This window comes from Lissotriton helveticus, chromosome 5_1 (genome assembly GCF_964261635.1).
Source record: "Lissotriton helveticus chromosome 5_1, aLisHel1.1, whole genome shotgun sequence".
NCBI classification, from domain to species: Eukaryota; Metazoa; Chordata; class Amphibia; order Caudata; family Salamandridae; genus Lissotriton; species Lissotriton helveticus.
Genome location: NC_136065.1, coordinates 1,968,240,125 through 1,968,265,307, shown reverse-complemented (window position 1 = coordinate 1,968,265,307; position 25,183 = coordinate 1,968,240,125). Strand labels below are relative to the sequence as shown.

At 48.1% G+C, this 25,183-nt stretch overlaps 1 protein-coding gene across 1 annotated transcript in view; it reads right to left on the bottom strand.

The window, feature by feature from the left end:
- CDK12 (cyclin dependent kinase 12) overlaps positions 1-25,183 on the bottom strand; it is a 503,410-nt gene that overhangs the window by 120,595 nt on the left and 357,632 nt on the right. Inside the window, exon 12 of the mRNA XM_078645647.1 lies at positions 15,680-15,888. Within this exon, the coding sequence (XP_078501773.1) occupies positions 15,680-15,888 (209 nt within the window). The remainder of the gene's footprint in view (positions 1-15,679; positions 15,889-25,183) is intronic.

Here is a 25,183-nt window from a genome sequence, read left to right as displayed (position 1 = left end):
GAGCCTCTGAGGGGAGGACGGTGGGTCGCATGTGAATCTATGAAAGACACCAATACTGGAGAACCACAGTTTACAGGTAAGTAACTTTTGTTCTTCTCCAGTATTGTTTTTTTTTCATAGATTCACATGCTTCAATAAGAGTAGAGAGCAGTAGAATTAGAATACAAGGTACTGATCAATCATCTTAATAATTACACTATAATGATAACCATAATCATGTACAGTACAAAAGACTGAAGTATACAACAAAGAAGAAGAAAGTACCTTGTATATAGGAGGATCTTATTTAAAAAGATTTCGAAGTACTGTTTGTCCCACAGCTGAATCAGCGTTGTCCGCAGCATCTAGATAGTAGTGCTTCGTAAAAGTGTGCCTGCTGGACCATGTTGCAGCTCTGCAAATGTGATGCAGAGGCACACCAGCAAACAGCACTGTAGACGTGGAAACTTTTCTAGTAGAATGCGCTCCGACAGATGCAGGAAGTGGCTTTCCTGCTTGTTGATGGCAAAAGGCAATAGCAGAAGATATACAGCGTGCAATTGTCTGTTTGGTGACTGGATGTCCTTTTCGCATCATCCCATAGGCCACAAAAAGCTGGTCCGATTTACGTATGATCGCTGTCTTTTGAAGATAGAATTTTAGACACCTTTTAATATCCAAGGAGTGGAGTGCTCTTTCTGCGGATGTCTGATTAGGAAAAATTGACTTTGAAAGAACTGGTTCATTGAGGTGGAAGTCGGACGCCACCTTAGGGATGAAAACTGGATTGGTGCGTAATAAGACTGATTCCTTAGTAAACTGAAGAAAAGGCGGTTTAGTAGTAAACGCTTGAATGTCACTGACTCGAAGTGAGAGCCAGAAGTAGAGAAGTTTTCCAGGTAATGTATTTCAGATCAGCTTTATGAATTGGCTCAAAAGGGTGTCTCATTAGTTGTGCCAAGACAATGTTTAAACGCCAAGGAGGAGGTGGTCTACGAATTGGTGGGAACATCTGAAAAAACCTTTACAAAATTGTTGAATGACTCTGGAAGACTAAAGAGAATTTGAGCCATCCTGATGGAATCGTGAGATTGCGGTTAGAAAAACCTTTAAGGTGGCAAACGAGAGGCCTGACTTTGCCATTGCAAAAAGAAAGGCAAAAGTTGCTCTGGATTGGAGCGTATAGGGTGCACTTGGGCACCATAGACAGAATCTTTTCCATTTAAGTTTGCATGTCTTCAAAGTTGAAGGTGCTCTTGCCGTTGCTAGGGCCTCTCTACAATTCTGAGGAATGTGCTCAGGTTCCAAGCCGCCAAGCGTAGAGATGCTGGGTCGGGATGGCAAACTTGGCCATGATACATGGTTAGGAGATTCGGAAGAGGGCGAAGGATGATCGGATCGCACTGGGACAGAAGCAGGAGTTCCGTGAACCATACTTGTCTCGGCTGTAGGAGAGTGGGGTCTGCAATCCTATGGTCACCCCAGATTTTTGCTTCACTGGTTTACGACTTTCCCTGGCTGTGGGCCTGCTAATCAGACCCACAGCCTAGCTGTTCTCTCTCTAAATTTACAACCATGTACTTTAGGTGCATTTACCAATTGGTACTGGGCCACCTTATCAATCCCTGTACAGTGTACCTTAGGTACCCAGGGCATAGGTGTACCCAGGGCCTACCAGGGGCTGAAGCATGTATTATGCCACCCCTGGTTGGCCATCTAAACAGACACAACTGGCTGGTAAGACAGCTGGGGCAAGGTGGTGTAATCACCCTTTGCTGTAGATATAGTTACCTATATCGAACCCTAAAATGGACACATATATTCCTATCAGTCACTCCTATGGCAGGCCTTATCAATCCTGAAGGCAGAGTGCTTGGAATTATGTGAGATGGTGCTCTGGCATGAGTTGAGCCTGTCTGCAGCTTGCGGAACCAAGTCCTTATAGCTGTTCCATGATAACGCTATACCATATACTCTTAAGTGCATTATAATCCAGCGGTTAAATGCTAACTTTGGTATAGCATTATCAAAACATGTCGAGTAAGGTGTCATACGAATTGGAATACTACCCCCTCGCCAATTCGGGCGACGGGGGTAGCATTCCACCCTTCTAGAGGGACACGACATGTATGTAACTGTGAACCCCGCTTAAAGTTAACTCGAGCCTTGGCATCACAAAATGGATGCTGCCACCACAGACACAAGTCTGACCTCTTGCTACTGGGAGTCCTTCCAGCGAGGGAGGCTTGGACAAAGGGTTTCCTGCCTTGGGAGGTGCTAGCACCACCCCAGACAGGATTTTGTGTATTCGGTAGGATAGGCCTGAAAGGAATGAGACATGCCTGGGGCACACAAGGTGTCCTGTGCATACACCGGTTCAAACCAGTTGCTGGGGCATCCCTGCCCCAGCTCTGGCGCGTAACCGGACAAAGGATAGGGGGTGTAACCACCCCCATTCCTGGTCCCACCCAGGGGAGGGACCTAGTCACCAGTACAGCCCCCTTTAGCAGGATAAAGGTAGGAGCTGGTCCCATTCCAAATTAGATAAATCCTGAACTACTCTACAAGAAGAAACTCTGGACTTCGACGTTCTGCTCCACAGAAGACTGAAGAAATCTCCCTTGTGGGCAAGGAGTGTCAACCCTGCAACTGCAGGCACCATCGAGCATCCAGCGGCTTCACTTTGTCGTCTTCCGTCGAGGATCCAGACTTCAGAGCCCGACGAGACCCGGATTCCCAAACCTCTCCGACCTCAACTCACATCTGCAGCACAGCTGAGACCCGTGGGTGCAACGAGACACGTGGGAACGGCCATCTTGAAAGAAACTGCACTTCGCTTCCAGCACGACTCCCGAGGTAAACTCGACCAAGTGCTTTGGGGATTGAGAAGCCCCAGCCCCGAGCAGCTCCTGCACCAAAGATCAGCCCTCCAGCTTCCACGAGATCTGCGTGGGGCCCTTCTGCTTGTTTGCTGCTCGACGCGTTGTTCGGTCACTTGCCGGCTGGCTAGTGACCTCCTAGACGACGAACTTTGAAAACTACACTGCTGGTCTGGTTGCTCCAGACTGGCCCTTGCTCCCTTCCAAAAGAGGAGCACCCGGACTCTCCTAGTCCGCACCAGACACCTTTCCGCCTTTTCCACTCACCGCGTGGGTTGCCTTTGCCAAGGCCTGTTGACGCCGAATCCGGAACAGACACCGCCGACAGCGAGAGCCTGCGTGGGACAGCTCGTGCCTCCATCCTGGTCGTCGACGACACATCCTGGTCCACGTGGCTGCAGAGTCAAGCGTCCACTCTTCACCTGATCGCGACGACAACATCTGGTTCTTTCCTGGTTCCACTCCAGTCACTGGCTAGTGACTTTGAACATTGTCCCCTCTGCTTTCACGTCTTCAGCATCTCTGATCCACCCTTGGATCACATCGGACATCTTCCTCCTGGCCGCCTGCAGCATCTTGTCTTTTAGGCTCCATAGACTTCAACGCAGAAACCCGACACAACTTCGCACCTATGCAGCCGCAGCCCGTGGGTGAGGTAACAAGAGCATTTTGGTGCTCAAGGGTAGCTTGACTCTCCTAGTGTCCAGATTCAGTCGTTTTAGTCCTAACTAGTCAGGATTGTCCGTACTCCTCTTTTTCTTGAACTGTACTGTCCATAGACGTTGTTACGCATCTCGCGTGAGTTCACACTCTGCACACGCGTCCCATGGACCTCCTACTACTTACCTAAAGTTAGGGTAGTGTGGTCCCAACGATCCTACAGCCTCTGGACAGCTCCATTCCTTCTATCGATTTCCTTATGCCATTTACTTAGTATATGGTTTGCCGTGCCCCTACGGCACCATTGTAATTTTGTGCAACTTATCGTATTTTTCCTAAGAGATTGTCATGTGCTTAGTGTGAGAAGTTGGCCTGATATATGATGCTCACTAGTTCTAGTGATCGCCTTGTATCAGTCCAAACAACCCTTATGGTGATTGGTTGTAAGTCAACCTTATAGACCAGCTCTCTTAATGGTAGCACGGACAAAGCAGTCTTAGGCTAAACTCTTTTGGCATGTGAAGACAGCTGTTTTACCACAATATAACCCCTTGAATACCAGATGAAAGGACACCACACAGGTTGTTATGAAAATAAACAGTATATTTATTAATAACAACACCTCTGAACTCTTTATGAGGTCAGAGGGCTAAGCACATGACAATCTCTTACGAAAAATACGACAAGTTGCACAAAATTACAATGGTGCTCTAGGGGCACGACAAACCATATACTAAGTAAGTGGAATGTGAAAGTCGATAGAAGGAATGGAGCTGTACAGAGGCTGTAGGGTCGATGGGACCACGCTACACTAACTCTAGGTAAGTAATAGGAGGCCCACGGAACGCGTGTGCAGAGTGTGAACTCACACGCGAGATGCGCAACAACGTCTATGGACAGTACAGTTCAAGTTAAAGGTGAGTACGGACAATCCTGACTAGTTAAGACTAAAACGACAGTGGAACTGGACACTAGGACAGTTAAACTACCCTTGAGCACCGAAATGCTCTCGTTACCTCACCCACGGGCTGCGGGTGCATAGGTGTCAAAGTGTGTCGGGTTCTCGCGTTGAAGTCAATGGAGCCTGAAAGAAAAGATGCTGCAGGCGACCAGGAGGAAGATGTCCGGTGCGATCCAAGGGTGGATCGGTGAAGAAGAGGACCTGAAAGCAGAGGGGACAGTGTTCAAAGTCACTAGCCAGTGACTGGTGTGGAACCAGCAAGGAACCAGATGTCGTCGTCGCGATCAGGTGAAGAGTGGACGCTTGACTCTGCAGCCACGTGGACCAGGAGGTGTCTTCGACGACCAGGCTGGAGGCACGAGCTGTCCCACGCAGGCTCTCGCTGCCGGCGTTGTCGGATCCGGAGTTGGAGTCAACAGGCCTTGGCAAAGGCAACCCACGCGGTGAGTGGAAAAGGCGTCTGGTGCGGACTAGGAGAGTCCGGGGTGCCCCTTTTTTGGAAGGGAGCAAGGGCCAGTCTGGAGCAACCAGACCAGCAGCAAAGATTCAAAGGTTCGTCGTCTAGGAGGCCACTAGCCAGCCGGCAAGTGACCAGACAACGCGTCGAGCAGCAACAAGCAGAAGGGCCCACGCAGATCTCGTGGAAGCTGGAGGGCTGATCTTCGGTGCAGGGGCTGCTCGGGGTTGGGGCTTCTCAATCTCCAAAGCACTTGGTCGAGTTTACCTCGGGAGTCGTGCTGGAAGCGAAGTGCAGGTTCGTTCAGGATGGCCGGTCCCACGTGTCTCGTCGCACCCACGGGTCTCAGCTTTGCTGCAGATGTGAGTTGAGGTCGGAGAGGTCTGGGAATCCGGGTCTCGTCGGGCTCTGAAGTCTGGATCCTCGAGGGAAGACGACAAAGTGAAGCCGCTGGACGCTTGATGGTGCCTGCAGTTGCAGGGTGGACACTCCTTGCCCACAAGGGAGATTTCTTCAGTCTTCTGTGGAGCAGAACGTCGAAGTCCAGCGTTTCTTCTTGTAGAGTACTTCAGGATTAATCTAATTTGGAATGGGACCAGCTCCTACCTTTATTCTCCTAAAGGGGGCTGCACTACTGACTAGGTCCATCCCCTGGGTGGGACCAGGAAGGGGGTGGTTACACCCCCTATCTTTTGTCCGGTTTCCCGCCAGAGCTGGGGCTGGAGTGCCCCAGCAGCTGGTTTGAACCGGTGTATGCACAGGGCACCTTGTGTGCCCCAGGCATGTCTCATTCCTTTCAGGCCTCCCTACCTCAATACACAAAATCCTGTCTGGCGTGGTGCTAGCACCTCCTCAGGCAGGAAACCCTTTGTCCAAGACTCCCTCGCTGGAAGGACTCCCAGCAGCAGGAGGTCAGACTTGTGTCTGTGGTGGCAGCATCCATTTTGTGATGCCAAGGCTCGAGTTAACTTTAACCGGGGTTCACAGTTACATACATGTCGTGCCCCTCTAGAAGAGTGGAATGCTACCCCTGTCGCCAGAATTGGCGAGGGGGTACTATTCCAATTCGTATGACACCTTACTCGACATGTTTTGATAATGCTATACCAGAGTTAGCATTTAACCGCGAGGTTGATAATGCACTTAGGAGTATATGGTATAGCGTTATCATGGAAACAGCTAAAGGACTTGGTTCCGAACGCTGTAGACAGGCTCAGCTCATGCTAGAGCACCATCTCACATAATTCCAAGCACTCTGCCTTCAGGATTGATAAGGCCTTCCATAGGAGTGACTGATAGGAATATATGTGTCCATTTTAGGGTTAGATATAGGTATACTATATCTATAGCAAAGGGTGATTACACCACCTTGCCCCAGCTGTCATGCAGCCAGTTGTGTCAGTTTTAGATGGCCAGCCAGGGATGGCATAATACGTGCTTCAGCCCCTGGTAGGCCCTGAGTACACCTATGCCCTGGATACCTAAGGTATACTGTACAGGGACTGATAAGGTGGCCCAGTACCAATGGGTAAATGCACCTAAAGTACATGGTTGTAAATTTAGAGAAAGAACAGCTAGGCTGTGGGTCTGATTAGCAGCCAGGGAAAGTCGTAAACCAGTGAAGCAAAAAAGCAAAAATCTGGGGTGACCATAGGATTGCAGACCCCACTCTCCTACACTTAGCCCTCTGATCTCATAAAGAGTTCAGAGGTGTTTGTTATTAATAAATATATTGTTTCTTTTCATAACAACCTGTGTGGTGTCCTTTCATCTGGTATTCAATGGGTTATATTGTGGTAAAACAGCTGGCTTCACATGCCAAAAGAGTTTAGCCTAAGACTGCTTTGTCCATGCTACCATTAGGATAGCTGGTCTATAAGGTTGACTTACAATCAATCACCATAAGGGTTGTTTGGACTGATACAAGGTGATCACTAGAACTAGTGAGCATCATATATCAGGCCAACTTCTCACATCGGCCATCTGGGAGCAATTAGAATGATGTGACAGCGTTCTTTCCTCATTTTATGAAGAACTCTGGGAACCAGAGGTATTGGTGGAAAAGCGGAGGTATATATTAATCGACCAATTCATCAAAAAGGCATCTCCGCATGACTCGGGTTGGGGAAGCCAACTTGCGTAGGACAGGCATTTGCGGTTCCGATGTGTTGCAAATAGATCCAGTATCGGGTGACCCCATACCCGAAAAATGTGATCCAGCGTGGGTTGAACTAACTCCCATTCGTGGTTGGTTGTAGAAGACCTTCTCAGAGAATCTGCAAGATCGTTTGATGTTCCCGGAACATGCACTGCTGAAAGGAGGACCTGATGCTGAATAGCCCACTCCCAAATCTGTTGAGCCTGGCGGGAGAGTAGGCTGGATCTTGTGCCCCCTTGCTTGTTTATGTAGTGCATGCACGTAGTGTTGTCCGTTCGGAACAAAAACCGACGCAGACGTCTTTCTTGCAACACTAAGGCTTTTGCTAGCTTGATGTCCACAATGGCTCCCAAGAATATTCTGTTTTGAGCAGGGAGAAATTGAGATTTTTCCATGTTGAATGTGAGTCCCAGTGACTGAAAGAGGGACTGCAGATTTGAGTGTGTTTGTAAGCCTGCTCGAATGATCGTGCCTTTAGCAGATAGTCGTCCGGGTACGGAAAAATTTGAAGTCCTTGCCACCGGTGCGAGAACTTTGGTGAACACACGGGGAGCATAACGAAGCCCGAAAGGGAGAACTTTGAATTGAAAGTCTTTCCCGGCTACCCTGAATCTGAGAAATTTTCTGTGCCTTTGAAGAATTGGAAGATGAAAGTAAGCATCTTGGAGATCCGATGTTGTCATATATTCTCTTTGAGAGAGTAACAGGAGTACCTCCTGGAGGGACAACATGCGAAACGTTTTTTTAAAAAATGTATTTGTTTAGGGCACGTAGATCCAGAATAGAACGCCATTCTCCCGATTTTTTCTGAATGAGGGAAAAACCTCGAATAAAAACCTCTGCCTCTCTCGAGTTTTGGCACCTTTTCTTAGTAGAAACTGAGAGTTGGTTTAAAAGTTCTTTGAGATGAGCAGGAGGAGGACCTCTTGGTGGAGATTTGCGAGGAATTTTTTAGGAATTCTAATGCAGGTCCCCTGCGTACAATATCCAAGACCCACTGGTCTGTAGTAATTTGTGACCATTTTGAGTAAAAGTGAGAGATTTGACCTCCAACAATTGGACACTCGGGTGGGGCTAGAAAAGTTTGAAGATGGAAGTCATGTTTTCTTGGAAGAATCCTTTCCTCTGCAAGAGGATGTTCCTCTGTACTGCCTGTAGGATGAAGAGTATTGTTGCCTGTACGATTGTTGATTCTGGGAGGAGTATCGCTGTTGACCTGCTTGTATTGATTGGAAGAGCCTCGAAAAGAGGACGAGGAACCACGACCCCTTGCGCCTCGAAAAGTTTGCCTTTTAAATTGGAGAGTTCCAAGAGCACGGGTAGTGTTGGTGTCTTTCTTAATTGTTTGGAGGGCATCATCTATAGGTGTGGCGCCACGGCCAGGACGACTGACGCTGGAATCTGGGGATCACGGTTCGATCCCCGGCTCCGGCGGCAGATTAGCCCAGCACCATGTGACTCTGGGCAATAGCTCGCTTAATCTTTCCGACAGCCCCCAGCGCCTAGAGACCCTTACTGGTGATTGTGCGCTTTACAAATGTGGACTTTAATGTGGACTTTGTTGGCCAAACAGAGATTCCCCGTCATAAGGCATATCTAATATCTTTGTTTGAACTTCCTGACGAAAAAATTTTGCTTTGAGCCAGCCCTGCCTTCTGAGAACCGCAGCACTAGCCAAAAGGCGGAAACCAGTTGAAGAGATGTTGATGCAACAGTCAATCATCTCAGAAGAAATCTTTTCTCCCTCATGCAGAATCTTTAATGCTTCTGCTTTTGAAGACTCCGGTATTAATTGCACTAGAGCAGAAATGTCCGACCACATTTGTCGGTCGTACCTGGCAAGTATGGCCATTGAGTTGGCTGCACGAACTCTTGTTGCTGCCATTGTTGAGAATTTCTTGCCTATGGCATCGAGGCGCCTACCTTCACGGTCAGGTGGTGAGGATATTGGAGACAAAGGGTTTCTTGATGTCGTTGTGCCGCCTGCGCAATTATGGAATCAGGTTTAGTTGAGAAATCAAACATGCAGGTGTATGGTTCGCACTCAGATAGGAGAAGGAGCTCGGTGAACCAGTATTGGCGAGGCCACCTGGGGGCGATGAGAATCAGGGGACACGGTCCTTCCTTCATCTTCCGGAGAACTCTGGGAACCAACGGTATCAGAGGAAAGACATAAGCATATATTTGAGACCAGTTGATCGAAAACGCATTCCCATGAGAGTCTTTGTGGGGATGCCAGCTTGCAAATAACAGGCATTTTCTGTTCTTCTTGGTCGCAAAGAGGTCTAGATCTGGATCACCCCACTGTTGAAAAATCCGATCCACCGTTGGTTGATGAAGTTCCCATTCGTGGGTGGACACCGTTGACCTGCTGAGGGTGTCCGCCAGAACGTTTGCAGTTCCCGGTACATGGACAGCCAAAAGTTTGATTCTGTGTCGTATTGCCCATGCCCATATTTCCTGGGCTTCTTGAGACAGACGAATCGACCGGGTTCCTCCCTGTTTGTTCAAATAATGCATGCTTGTAGTATTGTCTCTGCGAACCAATACCGTGGCCCCTAGAATGATTGCGCAAAAGGACTTGAGGGCTAGGAAGATGGCTCCTAGTTCCAATAGACTGATGTGCCCGACCTTCCGTTGAGGGCTCCATTTCCCGCTGACTGTCAGCCCTTGAAGATGTGCTCCCTAACCCTCGAGGGATGCGTCTGTGGTGATTGTGAAGTTTGGTGCGTCTTGAAGGAACGCGCAACCCGGTTGTAAATTTCTCTCCTGAATCCACCAGAGAAGAGCTCCTCGGATGAGAGGGGTGATTTGGGTGAGATCTTCGAATGAGCCGGAGACCTGCAGCCATTGCAGGTTGAGTTCTTCCTGAAGAGGCCTCATCCTGAGGCGGCAATTCGGTATCAAAGGAATGCAAGAAGAAATCATCCTCAGAAAAGACTTTAACTGTCGGACTGAAACTGACCTTCTTGATTGTAAAATCAGAGCCATGTCTTGTATCCTCTTTTGTATCTCGTCCGATACGAAAGCTCGGACCAGTTGTGTGTCCAAGGTTGCTCCCAAGAAAGCTTGTCTTTGGGACGGCTCTAGCTGTGATTTGCTGAGATTGATGGAGAGACCCAGTGACTGGAAGAGAGACAGACACCGTTGGACATGGTTGTCTTTGTTTGCGTAAGACCTCGCCTTGATAAGTCAATCGTCCAAGTAGGGAAATATTTGTATTCCCTCCAGCCGGAAGTGTGCTGCTACTGGAGCCAAGACCTTCGTAAACACTCTGGGCGTTGAACGCAGCCCAAAGGGGAGGACCTTGAATTGAAAATCCCTGCCAGCCACTCTGAAACGCAGGAACTTCCTGTGACGGGGTAAAATGGGAAAGTGGAAATACGCATCTTGAAGGTCCAAGGTGGCCATGTAATCTCCTGCCAAAAGAAGATGCAGTATTTCTTGGAGTGATAGCATCCGAAACGTTCGCTTTTTCAAGTACTTGTTGAGGGCACGAAGATCTAGAATTGGACGCCATTCCCAGATTTCTTCTTTATTAGAAAGAATCTGGAATAGAATCCTGTTCCTCTCTGAACCGGAGGGACTTTTTCGATCGCTCCTTTTTTTAACATCAGATTGATCTGGGAAAACAACTCTTTGAGATGAGCTGGAGGTGGGCCCTTTGGGGGAATATTTGGAGGAAACTGTTCGAATTCGAGGGCATGGCCTTTGGCCACAATGTCCAACACCCACCTATCGGACGTTATTGAGGACCATTTTGAGTAGAATTTTGAGATTCTTCCTCCAATTTTTATGTGGGAATGCGGCAATAGCAGTGGCAGGTGATGAAACTGTCTTTTATTTGAATCCTTTCCGCGGTAGGCAGGCTTTCTTTTGTTTTGGGAATAATTTGTGTTGCGCTGGCCGTAAGACTGGAAACATTGGGATTGGTAACGTTGATTCCCTTGCCTGTAGGAAGATTGCTGATTATAACCTCCTCTAGTTGTGGACGATCCACGTCATCTTGCACCCCGAAAGGGCAGCTTCCGAAATTGTAAGGTGCCAGGGGACCTGGCTGTTTCCGTGTCTTTTTTGATTGTCTGCAAGGCTTCCTCTACCTGCGGGCCAAACAAAAATTACCCATCGAAAGGCATGTCCAATACCTTAGCTTGCACCTCCTGGCGGAACAAAGTCGCTTTTAGCCAGCCTTGCCTGCACAGGACAGCAGACCCCGCTAACTGTCTGAATTCAGTTGAAGCCACATCAACTGCAGAGTCAATAATCTCGGCCGAGATTCTCTCACCCTCATGCAGTATTTTCAGAGCTTCTGCTTTGGAAGGTTCTGGAAGCATGTTGATATATGGCGAGATGTCAGACCACATTTGCCGGTCGTACCTGCCCAGAATGGCTAAAGAGTTGGCAGCCCGGACTCTAGTTGCTGCCATTGTAGACACACGCTTCCCAGTAGCATCCAAACGCCTGCAGTCTGTATCCGGTGGGGCTGCGATTGGGAAGGAAGGATTTCTGGATCGCTTCTGTGCAGCTTGTACAATCACCACATCTAACTGTCGGGTGCCCTATGAGCCAAGCTCGGGACTATTTTCGGCAGTACTGGAGGAATAGATGCAGGAGTGGACATCACCTTAAGTCCCTCTTTCCAGATGAAACCAATAATTGCTATTGAATTAGTCTGCTTCCTTGGCTGGTCCTTGAAATCATAGAGGAAGCATTCCTGTTGTGTAGTCTCCATATGAATATGGAAACGTTGTGTAGCTCTTTCCATAAGAATATGGAATTTTCCGACATCCACAGGAGGTGAATCTGCGGTAACCGGAGGTGAAGGAGAAGGTGTTTGGACCTGATAATCGTCCCACTCTGACAACAAGGATCTGTCATCAACTTCACCTTCTCCCTCTTCTTCGTCGTAAGATTGGTGGTCTTCAGGATGATGGGAAGCTACAGCCGAAGGAGGCCTTGGAGACCCGAGGTCAGACATGGATGTTTGCACCACAGGCGTAGGAGGCACAGAGTTCGCTGACTCAGAAGGTGAAAACGCCCGTAATAGTCATTCAGCATGTGCTGTAGATTTGTTAGCAATGCTACCTGCATCTGAGCTGTGGGAACACTAGTAATGGGCGATGTCACATGCTCAGGCGAAGGTTGGCCATCTTGATTGTCCTCTTCTTGGTACTTGATGTGCAATTCCGAAGGACTTGTTGCTGTTCCAAACCTTTCATCCAAGTTAGAATCTTCCTCACTATCCCCAGAGTCCAGCAACTTGTCAGGAACATGTAAGGGCACTGTTTGAGGTGACAGGTGTAATGGAGATAAAGGTTCTAGCCCAGAACCGCGTCTCTGAAGCAAGGAAGGCTTCGGTATTGATATAAAAGCCGTAGAAGGTGACCAAACCTGCAAGGTGGTATATGTAGACAGTTGCGGCGTCGACGGAGGCAACAGACAGGCTCGTCGACGGAGGCTTGGATCCTGCAGATTATAAGGTCGTCGTCGACGATGAAGTTGTCTTAGTCGACGAGGAAGGTTTCGCCGGCGATGGAGTCTTCGCCGGCGATGGAGTCTTCGCCGGCGATGGAGTCTTCGCCGGCGATGGAGCCTTCGCCGGCGATGGAGCCTTCGCCGGCGATGGAGCCTTCGCCGGCGATGGAGCCTTCGCCGGCGATGGAGCCTTCGCCGGCGATGGAGCCTTCGCCGGCGATGGAGCCTTCGCCGGCGATGGAGCCTTCGCCGGCGATGGAGCCTTCGCCGGCGATGGAGCCTTCGCCGGCGATGGAGCCTTCGCCGGCGATGGAGCCTTCGCCGGCGATGGAGCCTTCGCTGGCGATGGAGCCTTCGCTGGCGATGGAGCCTTCGCTGGCGATGGAGCCTTCGCTGGCGATGGAGCCTTCGCTGGCGATGGAGCCTTCGTTGGCGATGGAGCCTTCGTTGGCGATGGAGCCTTCGTTGGCGATGGAGCCTTCGTAAACGATCTAGTCGTCGACGGTGTAGGTGTCGTCGACGAGCTACTTGGCGACGGTATGGTCTTCGACGACGATGGAGCAACCGTCGACGGGGGCGTAGACGATGAAGCTGTCGTCAACGGGATCTTTTTAAACTTGGCCGTCGATGGGACACTGGCGATGGCAGTTGAAGACTCTCTCGTCGACGAGATAGGCTTGACCGAGACAAAGACCATAGTCGACGGAGGAGACACTGTCGACATTATCATCTCTGGTTTAGGTGAAGAGAAAGTTACCGTAGACGTAGATGTTGCATCAACGGAAATCTTAGTCGACGGCAGCGTCTTCTTCTGAGGCAACGTCTTCTTAGAAGTTGATTTTTGAGGTAAATGTTTGGTCGCTCTTCTCGGGGGTGTGGATGGCAAAAGTTAGCTCTTAGCAGGGGGAGTAGCCTTAGAAGTAGAAGGCCTCTCAGACCCCTTAGAAGATTGTTGCTGCTTCACAATCTTGGCCCCAGGAGAAGATAACACCTCTTCAGCAGCTCTCTTCCTAGAAGCTATAGTAGACCCAGAGGCAATACTGCCTACCTCAGAAACAGGATTATCTTGATCCTTGAGCTTTTGTAGCCACAAAAGCAAGCGGCCCTCCCTGTCCCTGAGGGTCTTCTTAGGGAAGGTCCTACATTTCTTGCAGTCCTTCACCTGATGGTCCGGGTACAGGCAGTAAATGCACTTCTTGTGGGGATCTTCTTTGAAAAGCCAGAGCTTACCAAAAGAGTCACAAGGCCTGAATAAAGAATCTTGAAGGAAAAAGAGAAGTACTGAGCAGAGCTCAGGGAGACTCCCTTCACATGACGTGCGGTAGAAAATCTGAGAGCCTGAGCCTCTGGGGAGAACTTTCTGGTGGGTGCTGTCGCCTGATTGGCTGCAGTTTGGGCTATACAAAATGACTAGGATAGTCATAAGTGTGGAAGTTTTTTTGCTGTAGCTTGGGCTACTTTACTTCCTTGTTGGTTATTACCAGGTTTTTTCTATATTATTATGGCAGTGGAGAAGTGTGGCTCACTGGTTAGAGGAGGCAGACCTGGAAGCAGAGGTCAGCCCGAGACCAGGGTTCAATTCCCGGCTCGGCGGGGTCTTGAGTCCTAAAATGTCCATGGACTCGACAATTCTCGCTCCGGTGCCTACTCGATTCACGGGTTCACACTCTGCGACTCTGGGCAATAGCTTGCTTAATCTCCACAACGGTCCCTCGCGGCAGGATGCCTGGCTTTCACCTTGCGGATACCCTGCCGGGGTTATCTCACAGGGGAATACCAGGACGGGTTCCCTAAGCAAGCGCTTAGAAACCGCTTGGTGATTTGCGCTATATAAATTCCTGTACATTTATATAAATTCCTGTACATGTTATTGCTTTTTTATGTACCGTGGGACTCCTACTCAGACGACGGGGAATAATTCAGGCATGTGACTATGAAAGACACCCCAATACTGGAGAATCTCTTCTCCCCTTTCTCTTCCAGGGGTCAGAAGTAGTGGAACGTCGCCGTTTTTGGCCTTGCTTGCTGGAAGAACATGTCCTGGGACCTCCATGGCCACCCACCTGATGGCTCTTGTCCTTTTCCAGCATAGCATGGAGTTTTATCCGTTTTCTGTCACGTAAGGTCCGCCTAGAGAACTTCTGACAATAGTGGCACTGGTCAGTAGTGTGTGAAGATGGAAGGCACACAATACACACACAGAGTGTGGATATGCCAGTGCCATTTTCTTGTCACAGGAAGGACACTTCTGAATAAAGCAGGCATTCTGACTGAACAAATTTAGTGGATCTCCACAAAAACAGTAGCAGAAGCCTTAATAAATCAGAAAATGTCGAGTTGTCTGAAACAATTATCTTCAATAAACAGTTTTAGTCAAAAACTGAAGTGCTCAAACTCCAGGATCCTCTCAGAAAGAGCCGGAAAAAAGAACTGACCTAACTGCCACCTGTGGTACATCATGGGAGCAGGGAGTCGCCTTCAGGTCTTAAAGGCACGGTACCCCTACTGTAATGCCTTAAAGGAAGGTGTCAGTCTTTCTTTGTTTCTTTATACTCTACTGCAGCCTACTGGCAAATGCCTGCAATTACAGGTTTTTCTATGGCAATAAAGCATTGTTGTATGCAAATGTTTACTGCTCTATTTCTTCCTTAGGGATTGGGAGAGTATAGTTATTACTATGCATAGCTATGTAATTTTCAGCATCTTTGGAAATATTTTAGGCTGCATGTATATGTTTATATATATATATTTTTTTTATTTTTTTTCCTATATGCTCCGGGATTCCGCACATGGGCAGGGATTATTCATAGATAATGACTTTGATGAGTATACCCCTGGATGAGAACTAAGTGTTCCTTCTGGTGAAAACCACATAATAATTAGGTCAAAGTTAATCATCAGACATGCATCCAATTAATTACAACCTTTGGCAAAACAGGGTGACAATGTAACACGCCAAATAACCAACACTACTCACCGCTTACTCATGTTTTACTTGCACAAAACTGTTGAATGTTCTGGGATCTCACGTCGGAGTCCAACTACTCAATATTTATGAATGTTAAATCAAACTCCCCTGACAAAGAACTCCATTTGCAGTGTAAACTCACCTAAATCAGTAACACAAGTTTCAGCTTTGACTGGTGGAGGTGCTGGTGGGGGAGGTGTGCAGTTCTTGACAGGATCAGCAGTCACTGCAGGTAGAGGTTCCTTTCGGGGAGCCTTCGCCGGGGGAGGGTCCTCCACTGGTATGCCACTCTGCCGCTGCCGGCGTCGCTTCTTGCTCCACAGCTCATGGCAATCTTGCCAGTGCGGCAAACTGAAGACAGAAGATAAAGAACTGAGAACAAACATTCATCACTTGAACACAACTTCCTTATTTACATTTACAGAATGGAGGAGGAAAAAAAAAAGATGCAATCAAAGAGAAAGCAGGAACTTTGGGTTTGTAATAAACCTCAATTTTGAATCATGCTTTCCATAATAGAATAGGCTGTTCGTGAAGCAGCTGAAAACAAAGCTGCATGTGCTGAGCTTAGTGCCTCGGAAGGACAATGTTACATATGTGTAATGGCAGCTCTCCAACAAGGACAACTTCATTATATGTCTGCCTTAGTGCCAGATGAACAAGTTGCTTACCTTCACAAACGCTTTTTCTGGTGGATACAATATCTGTCCGTGGATTCCTCACCTTTAAATAACGCCATGCGCAGCATTCCACAAAAACTTTTCTTCATAGCTCTGCCACGTCGACGTCACAATGGAAAGGCTCTGCACGCGACTACACGTGATGTCATCGGAGCCATAAGAAGACCTAGTCAGAGTGCAGACGTCAATTCCACACATTTTTTCCGTGCCTTCGAGGCGAACGGGTGAACAGACAACATTTTCACAGTATGTAAGGAAGTGGGTTTCTGTTGCAGTAACCCCTCCACTTTTTGCCTGATACCTGATGCACTTTTCCTTGGTGTGACCTGGGTCCCTGCCAGTCAGGTACCCAGGGGCCTGTGTTCCTTCCCTAAAAACTGTACTAAAGCCTAAACCCAATTGGCATCTCTGGCCACATGTCCTCCCCTGGTAAATGGTACCCTAGGTACCCAGAGCATTGTGACCAGAGAAGACCCCCCAAGGGCTGCAGTACTTATTGTGCCACCCTTAGGGGCCCTGTACCCTGACACAGCCTTTGCAAGCTGAGTGTCCTGGTGCAGAACTAAACAAAGAGTGTACATAGAACACATCCCTGTGTGCCATGCCCACAAACACACTGCCCTGGCATACATCAGTCACCCCTCTAGCTGGATGCACTATGCCAATGGTGTGGGCACGGGTGCATGAGCCCTGTACCCCTACAGTACCCAGGTCCATTCCAGGGCACTGTAAGTGTAGTGTAGTGATGCCATTGAGAGTATAGGGTGCTGGGAGGTTGTCATCACGAACTCCACAGCACCATGATGATTACACTGAAGACTGAGAAGTTTGATATCAAACATCTGAGCACATTAAACCCACACTGATGCCAGTGTCGGATTTAATACACAACAGAGGGCATCTTAGAGTTGTCTCTGAACCTAACGTACAATCCACGTCTTGTCTGAGAGGCTGCCACCCAGCAGACATGTTGCTAGACCCCTGGGTGGAGAGCCCCCCGCTCTCCTGGACCTTCAACAATGCACATCCTGGGCGAGGTGCTAGGACCTCTACCCCAGGATGGGCAGGGGGAAGCTTCAAAGGCATCCCGCCTTTGTGAGCTTCTCCAGGCCACTTGCTGTACTCAGCAACTGGCCCCCACCTGTTCTGGCCCACATTCTGGAGGGAAGACTGGCGGGAAACCCTATGTGAGGAAAGGGGTGTGCCAGCCTGTGCCAACTCCACCCCTCAGGTGGGAGAGGCGAGGTGAAGCACAACTCTGGGCTCCGGCCATCTTGAGGATGGGGAGCCCTGCCCAATCAGAGATAGGCTCCTGCCCCCCTCACACAGGAGAGGAGCAGGATAGGGGGTGTACTCACCCCAGGACAGGGACCGATTGGTCCCTGTCCTTCCTCTGCTTGTAACACCCCTAAATTGAGTATTTAGGGGCACTCTGAACCTCCGTTCCTCAGATCCCGAAACAAGCAAGAAGATCAAGAAACGAGAAGACCTGCCGTGCAGCTGCCAAGAAGAGGACGACACCAACTGGCGTGACCCCAGCCCTACAGGCCTGTCGAGCCTTGAACCTGATCCTGCAAAACGCTGGCTCCTTCTGTGGTCAGCAGCCTCAAAAACCCTGGAGGACCTGACTCCCTTGTGACTCTACCAAGACTGGGACTACCACGAGCAGTGGTTCTGCTCAAACAGCAACACCCCTGGTGCTAGCCAGGAAGCGCGATACCAGCACACTCTGCACCTGCCGAGCCAGGCCTGTGCCCGAGTGGACAAAGACCCTGAGGATGTCCCCCCGGCGATTGTGACCTGGAATCCAGTGCCCAAGGACCCTCCTCGACGACCCAGACGATGCCTGCAGCCTCACAAGGGACCCCTCCAACAGCGACGAGCAGGGGGTTAAGATTTCCCGATATCAAAATACACCACTGTACCCGGTGCCCCACGGCCCCCTGTGCCCAACTCCTGGGTGCCTACCTATCCTCCAAGATCCCAACTTAACCCTCAACGTGTTGGTCGCTCCTGAAGATCCTCGTCCCAGAGCCTGCAGCCTTTGTCCACTCTCCCAGATCTCCTTTGAATAACATTGAGCGCCCAACGGCTCAAAAGCACCCTGCACCCAGCCGCCCGAGTGCCCCTGGCAGTGCAACCTTTGTCCTAATCAACTTCCACCTTTGCCCTGAGCAAGTGACCAGGAGCCCAGCTCCCACAGCCACGTGATCTGCTAGCCAGCAGCCACCAACCGAAAGCCCCCTGCCTCTCATAGGATAACATTGGGCCTAACTACCTATGCACAGGATGCCCCTGAGGGTGTACCAACTGGAGAAGGGTGCATAGGTGATGTGGCAGAATCCTTCTGGACAGGCACTGGGAGTTGTAGGTGCTGTATCTAACTTCCTATTTCTATGTGGCATAGTAGAAACATGTCCTGTTTTTAGATCAATGTATATCCTTTTTTGCAAAGGATCAGGTTGAAAAAGCTCCTCTTCTTGAGGAACCGCTTTCAGGCGCCGATTTTTTTCGGTTCCGGGCATGGTTGTTGCTTGTCTTTAGCCTAAGGAGCTGTTATAGAGCCCTTTAGCGTAATTTTCGGCACCAAAGGTATTGTCTTTGGAGTCGAGGCCTCGTTCGTGGGCTTGGAGGCATCGGAAGCAGGCTTTGTAGGTTTCGGCACTGAAGATTTTGGGCTGGAAACGGTCTTATTCAGCTTGGAAGTGTCGGAAACAGGCTTAATTGCTTTCGGAGACGTATTGTCTTTAGGAGTGGACGGTTTCCAAGTGTGTTTCGGAGCCAGGACTTCTTTCTGTGCTGAGGGAGCTGGTGGTATCGGCATGTACGGTTTGCTCGGTATGGAGCTACCAGAAGGCTTTAGTATTTTCGATGGAGCCGGGCTCGATGGCGGGGCTTTCGAAGCAGTGTTTCGGTCGCGACTGGGCCCCGAAGGCGGAGTTTTGACCTTTGCCTTTGATTTAGGTGTTGGGGCTGGGGTAGGGGCAGTCGTACTCACGCGTTGACCTGATGGTATGGAGTCATCGTAGTCGTCTGCCTCAGATACGATTTGGAGATCATTGGAATCTTCCTCCGGGACACATGGACTGTCATATAGATATGCTCTGCCTTCACACTGTGTTAAGTTAGCATGAGCTTATTAGAAGTTTAAACGCCATTTTACCTTTCTGCTGCCTCTGCACACGGCACATATTGTTATTAGAGCTTTGAGCCTAGTGGAATATTTTGCTTCACACAAGAATAATGTTTTGCTATTGTATCAGCTTTACTTGGTAAGCTATGTCTGAACAGTGAGTGCTGAGGCCTTCAAGGTTATTTCAACACAGTGGTTGTTGTGAGGTCTGATCTTCGCACGTTCTAGACATAACATATATGCAGCTGCGGCCAACTCTGGCTTTAGGCGTGTTTAATATTGCACTGCGCAGAGCATGCAAACACACTTGATGATTCTTCGCATGCAGAGAGCTGGTGGAAGATGATGTGATCCCTTTCCACTAGGATCAGAGGTATGGGGCCGCCCTTCTAAAACCCAAAGAGACATTCTTTAGATATAATATAATATACTAGGAGGGAGGGTAAGACTTTGGTGCCATTTAGCCTTCTTCCCTTTAGCAATTTAACATGCTTTCTCCCTTTGTGTTTATTGGACTAATAACTATGCTGATAACTTTGTTTCTAATAATATGTTTGCTTGTATTAGCTAAGATACTGCGTTTGAGAACACTGCGTTAGAAATAAACATTTCAAACTTGCACGTGTTTTCATTTACTCCTCGTCCTGGATTGATATGTTGGTATAACAAAAGAGTGTTCATGTGTTCCACGTTACCTGAGGTGTTCTAAGTCCATGTTCTGGGTTGTCTAAACATTGGGAGTTTGTAAGAACCAATGAGACATTGATTGCTAGTCTGGTAGGGGATTTTGGGTACTAAGGTGAGTTTTGGCACACCCTAATTCACTGAGGTTCCAAGTCTCTATGAACAGTTCTGTGTGAGAGCAGGATCCCTGCGACAGGACCTTCGAAGATATCCACCGGTTCCGGAGCTGATCTCTGCATATTCTGTCGACGGGCCCTCCGATCTCGAATGGTCTTCATAGATCGAAAGGATGCGCAAGCTGTACAGCTCGACTCGTCATGTACTGGTGATAAGCACAGGTTACACACCTCGTGATGGTCGTTGTGTGGAAATTTTGCTCCACACTCAGGGCATCTCTTGAATGGAGTCCTTTCCATGAGTTGTAGGCCTCACCACGTAGATAGATCCAACTGCCCGCGTCGAGGACCGAAAATCGAGCTCATAAGTCGAGTCTATAGTTATTGATATCAAACGTTGTTTGGTAAAGTTTTTACGCATCAAACTACTTGAAAAGTAGATTCCGAACCGGAGTGGAAAAGTTGCATCAGAACCCAGTGGAGGAAAAAAACAATCTAAGGATGGAGCCAATGCCCATGCGCACTATCAGAATAAGAGCAGAATAAGTTTATTCCAGTTGGCTGAATCTGATCTCAGCGCCAGGATACCCTCGGGGTGACAGTTTGCGCTTAATAAGCATTAAAATACAAAATACAATACATACTATCGTCCAAGGAAGGAGTCATCTATCTCGGGACTCCAAAGACTTCTTCCAAGATGACAACAACATGCAATCATCTGCGCCCAACACCAGGTGGCGATCCAATGCACAGTGTGAGATCTGCAGCTCATATGCCTCGAACACACTGCTAGTAGCTCTAGGTGATTGATATGTAGGCTCCTGCACTTTATAGTCCAAGATCCTTGGATAGTGTGACTCTGTAGGCGAGTGCCCCAACCAGTGAGCGATGTGTCTTCTGTTAGCACTGTCTGTGAAACAGGGTAGAGAAAAGGTAGCCATTTGAATAAATTGTGTGGGTTCCACCACTGCAGAGCGCGATGGGTGCGGCCATCCACCAACACTAGGTTGGTTGATCTAGTGTTGGTGGATGGCCGCACCCATCACTGTGACCCTGTGACTTGTTCCACTGACTTGCTAAGCATGTGAAGTCTCAAGTGGATAACAATTATAATGCAAGATGCCATCATGCCTAGCAATTTTGGCACTCAGCTTGGACACTAGTGGTTGGTCTTTTTCAGGGGGAATCTCTAAGATGCCCTCGGTGTATTTTTCATTAAATCCCACACTGGCATCAGTGTGGGTTTAATGTGCTGAGAAGTCGGATACCAAACTTCTCAGTTTTCAATACAGTCATTATGGTACTGTGGAGTTCGTAATGACAAACTCCCAGCACCATGTACTCTTAATGGCAGCGCTGCACTTACAATGTCTATGACTGGACTTAGACACTGTAGAGGTACAGGGTCATGCACCTGTACCCTCACCACTGGTATAGTGCACCCTGCTAGAGTGGTAGCTGATCTTAGTCAGGGCAGTGGGTTGTAGGCATGGCACACAGGGATGTGTGCCATGTTGACTTCACTTTGTTCTGCACCAAAACACGCAGCCTGCGAAGGCAGAGTGTGAGTGTAAAGGTACAAGGCCTCTAAGGATGGCATAATAAGTGCTGCAGCCCTTAAAGGCCTTCCCTGGTCACAGTGCCCTGGGTACATGTGGTATCATTTACCAGGGACTGACCTGTGGCCATAGATGCCAAATGGGTTTTGTTTTCAATGCACTTTTAGGGAAAGAGCATAGGCTCTGGATACCTGGTTAGCAGGAGTCCAGGGCACACTCAGTCAAAGCACATCAGCAGTTCAGAAAAAAGAGTGGGGCAACCATGCAGAAAGAGGGCACTTTCTCACACTCACCGCTTATCTCCACTTAGAGTTTAGGGAGTTACAGTCAGTAGGTAAACGTAACATTATTATGGGGTCCCATCCCTCCGAACAAAGGCTCCAGGAGCTATTGGCCGGGTATGCTAAGGACCAACCCTCTGAACAAGGTGAAGACCTCTCAGTTGGAAGAGAGGATGGAGGGGTAGAGGATAACGTCCAACCTCCCTTACCTCCAAGGGAGAACAGGGTCCCTGTGCCCCTGACTCCAAGAATACAACTCACTGCACCTAGACCCCACACAGGAGGACAGCCTCAATGAGGAGATTAACCTCTTAGTTACGTTAACCAAAAGAGGAGACCTAGAGACCAGACTCCTAGCTCTAGAAAAATAAACATCATAGATAAGCTTGGTTCCCATCAATGGTGGCAGCAACTTAATAAATAGGTATAGGGAGCAATCTTATGATCCAAAATCACAAAAGGGATTGTTCACAAAATTGAGGAAGGTGATTACATAACCAAATGGTTAACAGCTTTTGAGAGAGCTTGTTAAATGAGAAAAGTGAGGAAGTCGCACTGGGAGGCACTCCTTTGGGAACTGTTCACTAGTAACTTCAGGGACAGACTTCTGACCCTTAAAGGGGCAGGTGCTGTGTCCTATGATCTCAGTTGTGACCCCAAATCCCTCAGCGTTCTTCATGAGGACTATAGGATTAGTTTCAGGGGGGCTCCAAAAATACAAAACCAGTCCTGGATTGACTTTGTGGACTACTCAGTTAAGACACTAGTTTGATGGTTAACTAGAAGGAAAATGGTAGTTACCCAGTATGCATCTGTTCTTGCCATGTAGAGCTGTAGATTCACATGATTTGCGTAGACTGCTATCTAGTGTTGGGTCCGGATGTTTGCACTTTGTTTTTCTTCTAAGAAGTCTTTTCCAGTCACGAGGTAGGTGACGACTCCTTTCGGAGATAGTGCGCATGGGCATCGACTCCATTCCTGATATAGACTTCTTTGCCACCACCCAAAACACAAAATGCTGAAGCTTCGTCTTCTGGATTTGCATGCTATGTAATATTGCCACCATCTAGTGATTGAGTCTGAAAAAGTCTCCTTGAAGTCTTTCTATTTTTTCTCCTTTTTTTTCATGGGTGTCATCAACCATTTGGGTTCTGGGTTCAAAACCCTCCCTGTGTGACGTCAGGCGTATGCCCTGGAAATCGCTCAACAGAATAGTGAGAAAGTGGCTCTGTATATACGGGACCAGTAAGTGTGCACAGAGTCCACAATCCCCAGAGGTTTGGCAGAGGCTAAATTTAGATATAACCTTACTCTCTAAAGTGGTAGCTTGGTCGAGCAGTAAGGCATTATCAGAGGACAGTGTAAAGCATTTGCTGTACACACAGTCAGCAAATGGTCTCTCACACTCACGAACTGAACTCTTGGCAAATTGTTTTGTATCAAAAAATAGTTTTATTTTAGAACCAACAAGGTATCAAAATATACTTTCTCAGAATGAGTTACTTTAGTTAAATACTTTTCAAATAGGCAATAGACGGATACGTTACTTACCTGTAATCCTAGTTCTCTTCCAGGGGTATCCTCATCAAAGTCATAAGCACTGAATATTCCCGCCCATGTGTGGGGACCCCAGATATAATATAAAAAATTATATATGGAAATCACTTATATACAGCTCCACATATATGTATGTACATATATAATTTTTTCTCACACCAATGCAGCTCCCCATAGGAGGCTAAACAATGGAATTACCCATATAAAGATTATTTGCAAATATATTAAAAACACCTGAAGTCAAACTTGTTTTTTAATGAGCAGAAAACACATCATAAAAAGTGCAAATAAAGTAGACATTGTTAGCCTACAGGCTGCATTGTAAACCAAAACCATAGATAATGAAAGCATTTTCAACAAACTGGCACCGTGCCTTTAAGGCAACAATGACCCCCAGCTTCCCATCATGCCTCAGGGGTGACAGTTAGGTCAGTTGTTCTTTGCACAACCCTGAAAGTCAGGGCTCAACAATATCCATAAACACTTTGATCAGGTCTCATTTACTTGGGGAGGTGGGTGGGTTGCTTATGACTTTGATGAGGATACCCCTGGAAGAGAACTAGGATTATAGGTAAGTAACTTATCCTTCTCTTCCAGGGGATCCTCATCAATAGTCATAAGCACTGAATAGAATAGCAAGCCCAACAACCACCTGCAGGTAAATGAGAAAAACATGACGCAACCAAACTGCAACAGCCGAAATCAGCTGTTGAACAGATTCCGCAAGGAGGCCTGGCCTACTTGGGTGTCTTCTCTGGTGTCTGAATCTAGACAGTAGTGTCTGGTAAATGTATAGACGGACCTCAAGGCGCCGCCTTACAAATCTCAGACATGGGCACATTATGAAGAAAAGCTGCAGTAGCCGCTTTTCCTCTGGTGGAATGTGCTTTGGGAGAAAACCCCAGGGTCTTCTGCGCCAATTGGTAAGCAAGTTTGATACATGAAACTATCCATCTGGAAATGGAACGTTTCGTAGCTGCATATCCAGATCTGATCGAATCATAGTTGATTAACAGCTGATCAGATTTTTTATAGATTTGAACCTATCTAGATCGAATTTTTAAACCGTTTTTAGGTCCAGAGAATGCAAGGCCCTCTCAGCTGGAGTGGAGGGATTGGGAAAAAAGGTGGGTAGAGAGATGATCTGGTTCACATGAAAATCTGACACCACCTTAGGAAGAAAAGAGGGATGTGCCCTCAACACCACCCTATTTAGATGGAAAACTGTAAAGGGCTCTTTAGAACAGAGTGCTTGAATTTTTTGAGCTGACGTGCTCAATACCAAAAAAGCAGCCTTCCAAGAAACATGTTGCAAGGTTGCTTTGTTAATGAGTTCGAAAGGTGGACCCATCAATATCGATAGCACCAGGTTTAGCTCCCAGGGAGGAGACGGACGTCGTACCAGAGGGTAGACCTTCAAGCCCTGTAGAAAATCTTAAACAGCTTGTAATTGGAAGAAAGAAGGTTGAGAAGGTGAGCGTCTATAAGCCGTTATAGCTGCTAAAAGCACCTTAATGGAATTAAATTTCAACCCTGCTTTCGCCAGATACAGTAGGTATGGGAGAATGACCTCTTCCTGACCCTTGATAGGATGACAATTGTTCTGCATACACTACATGTGAAAACGCTTCCACTT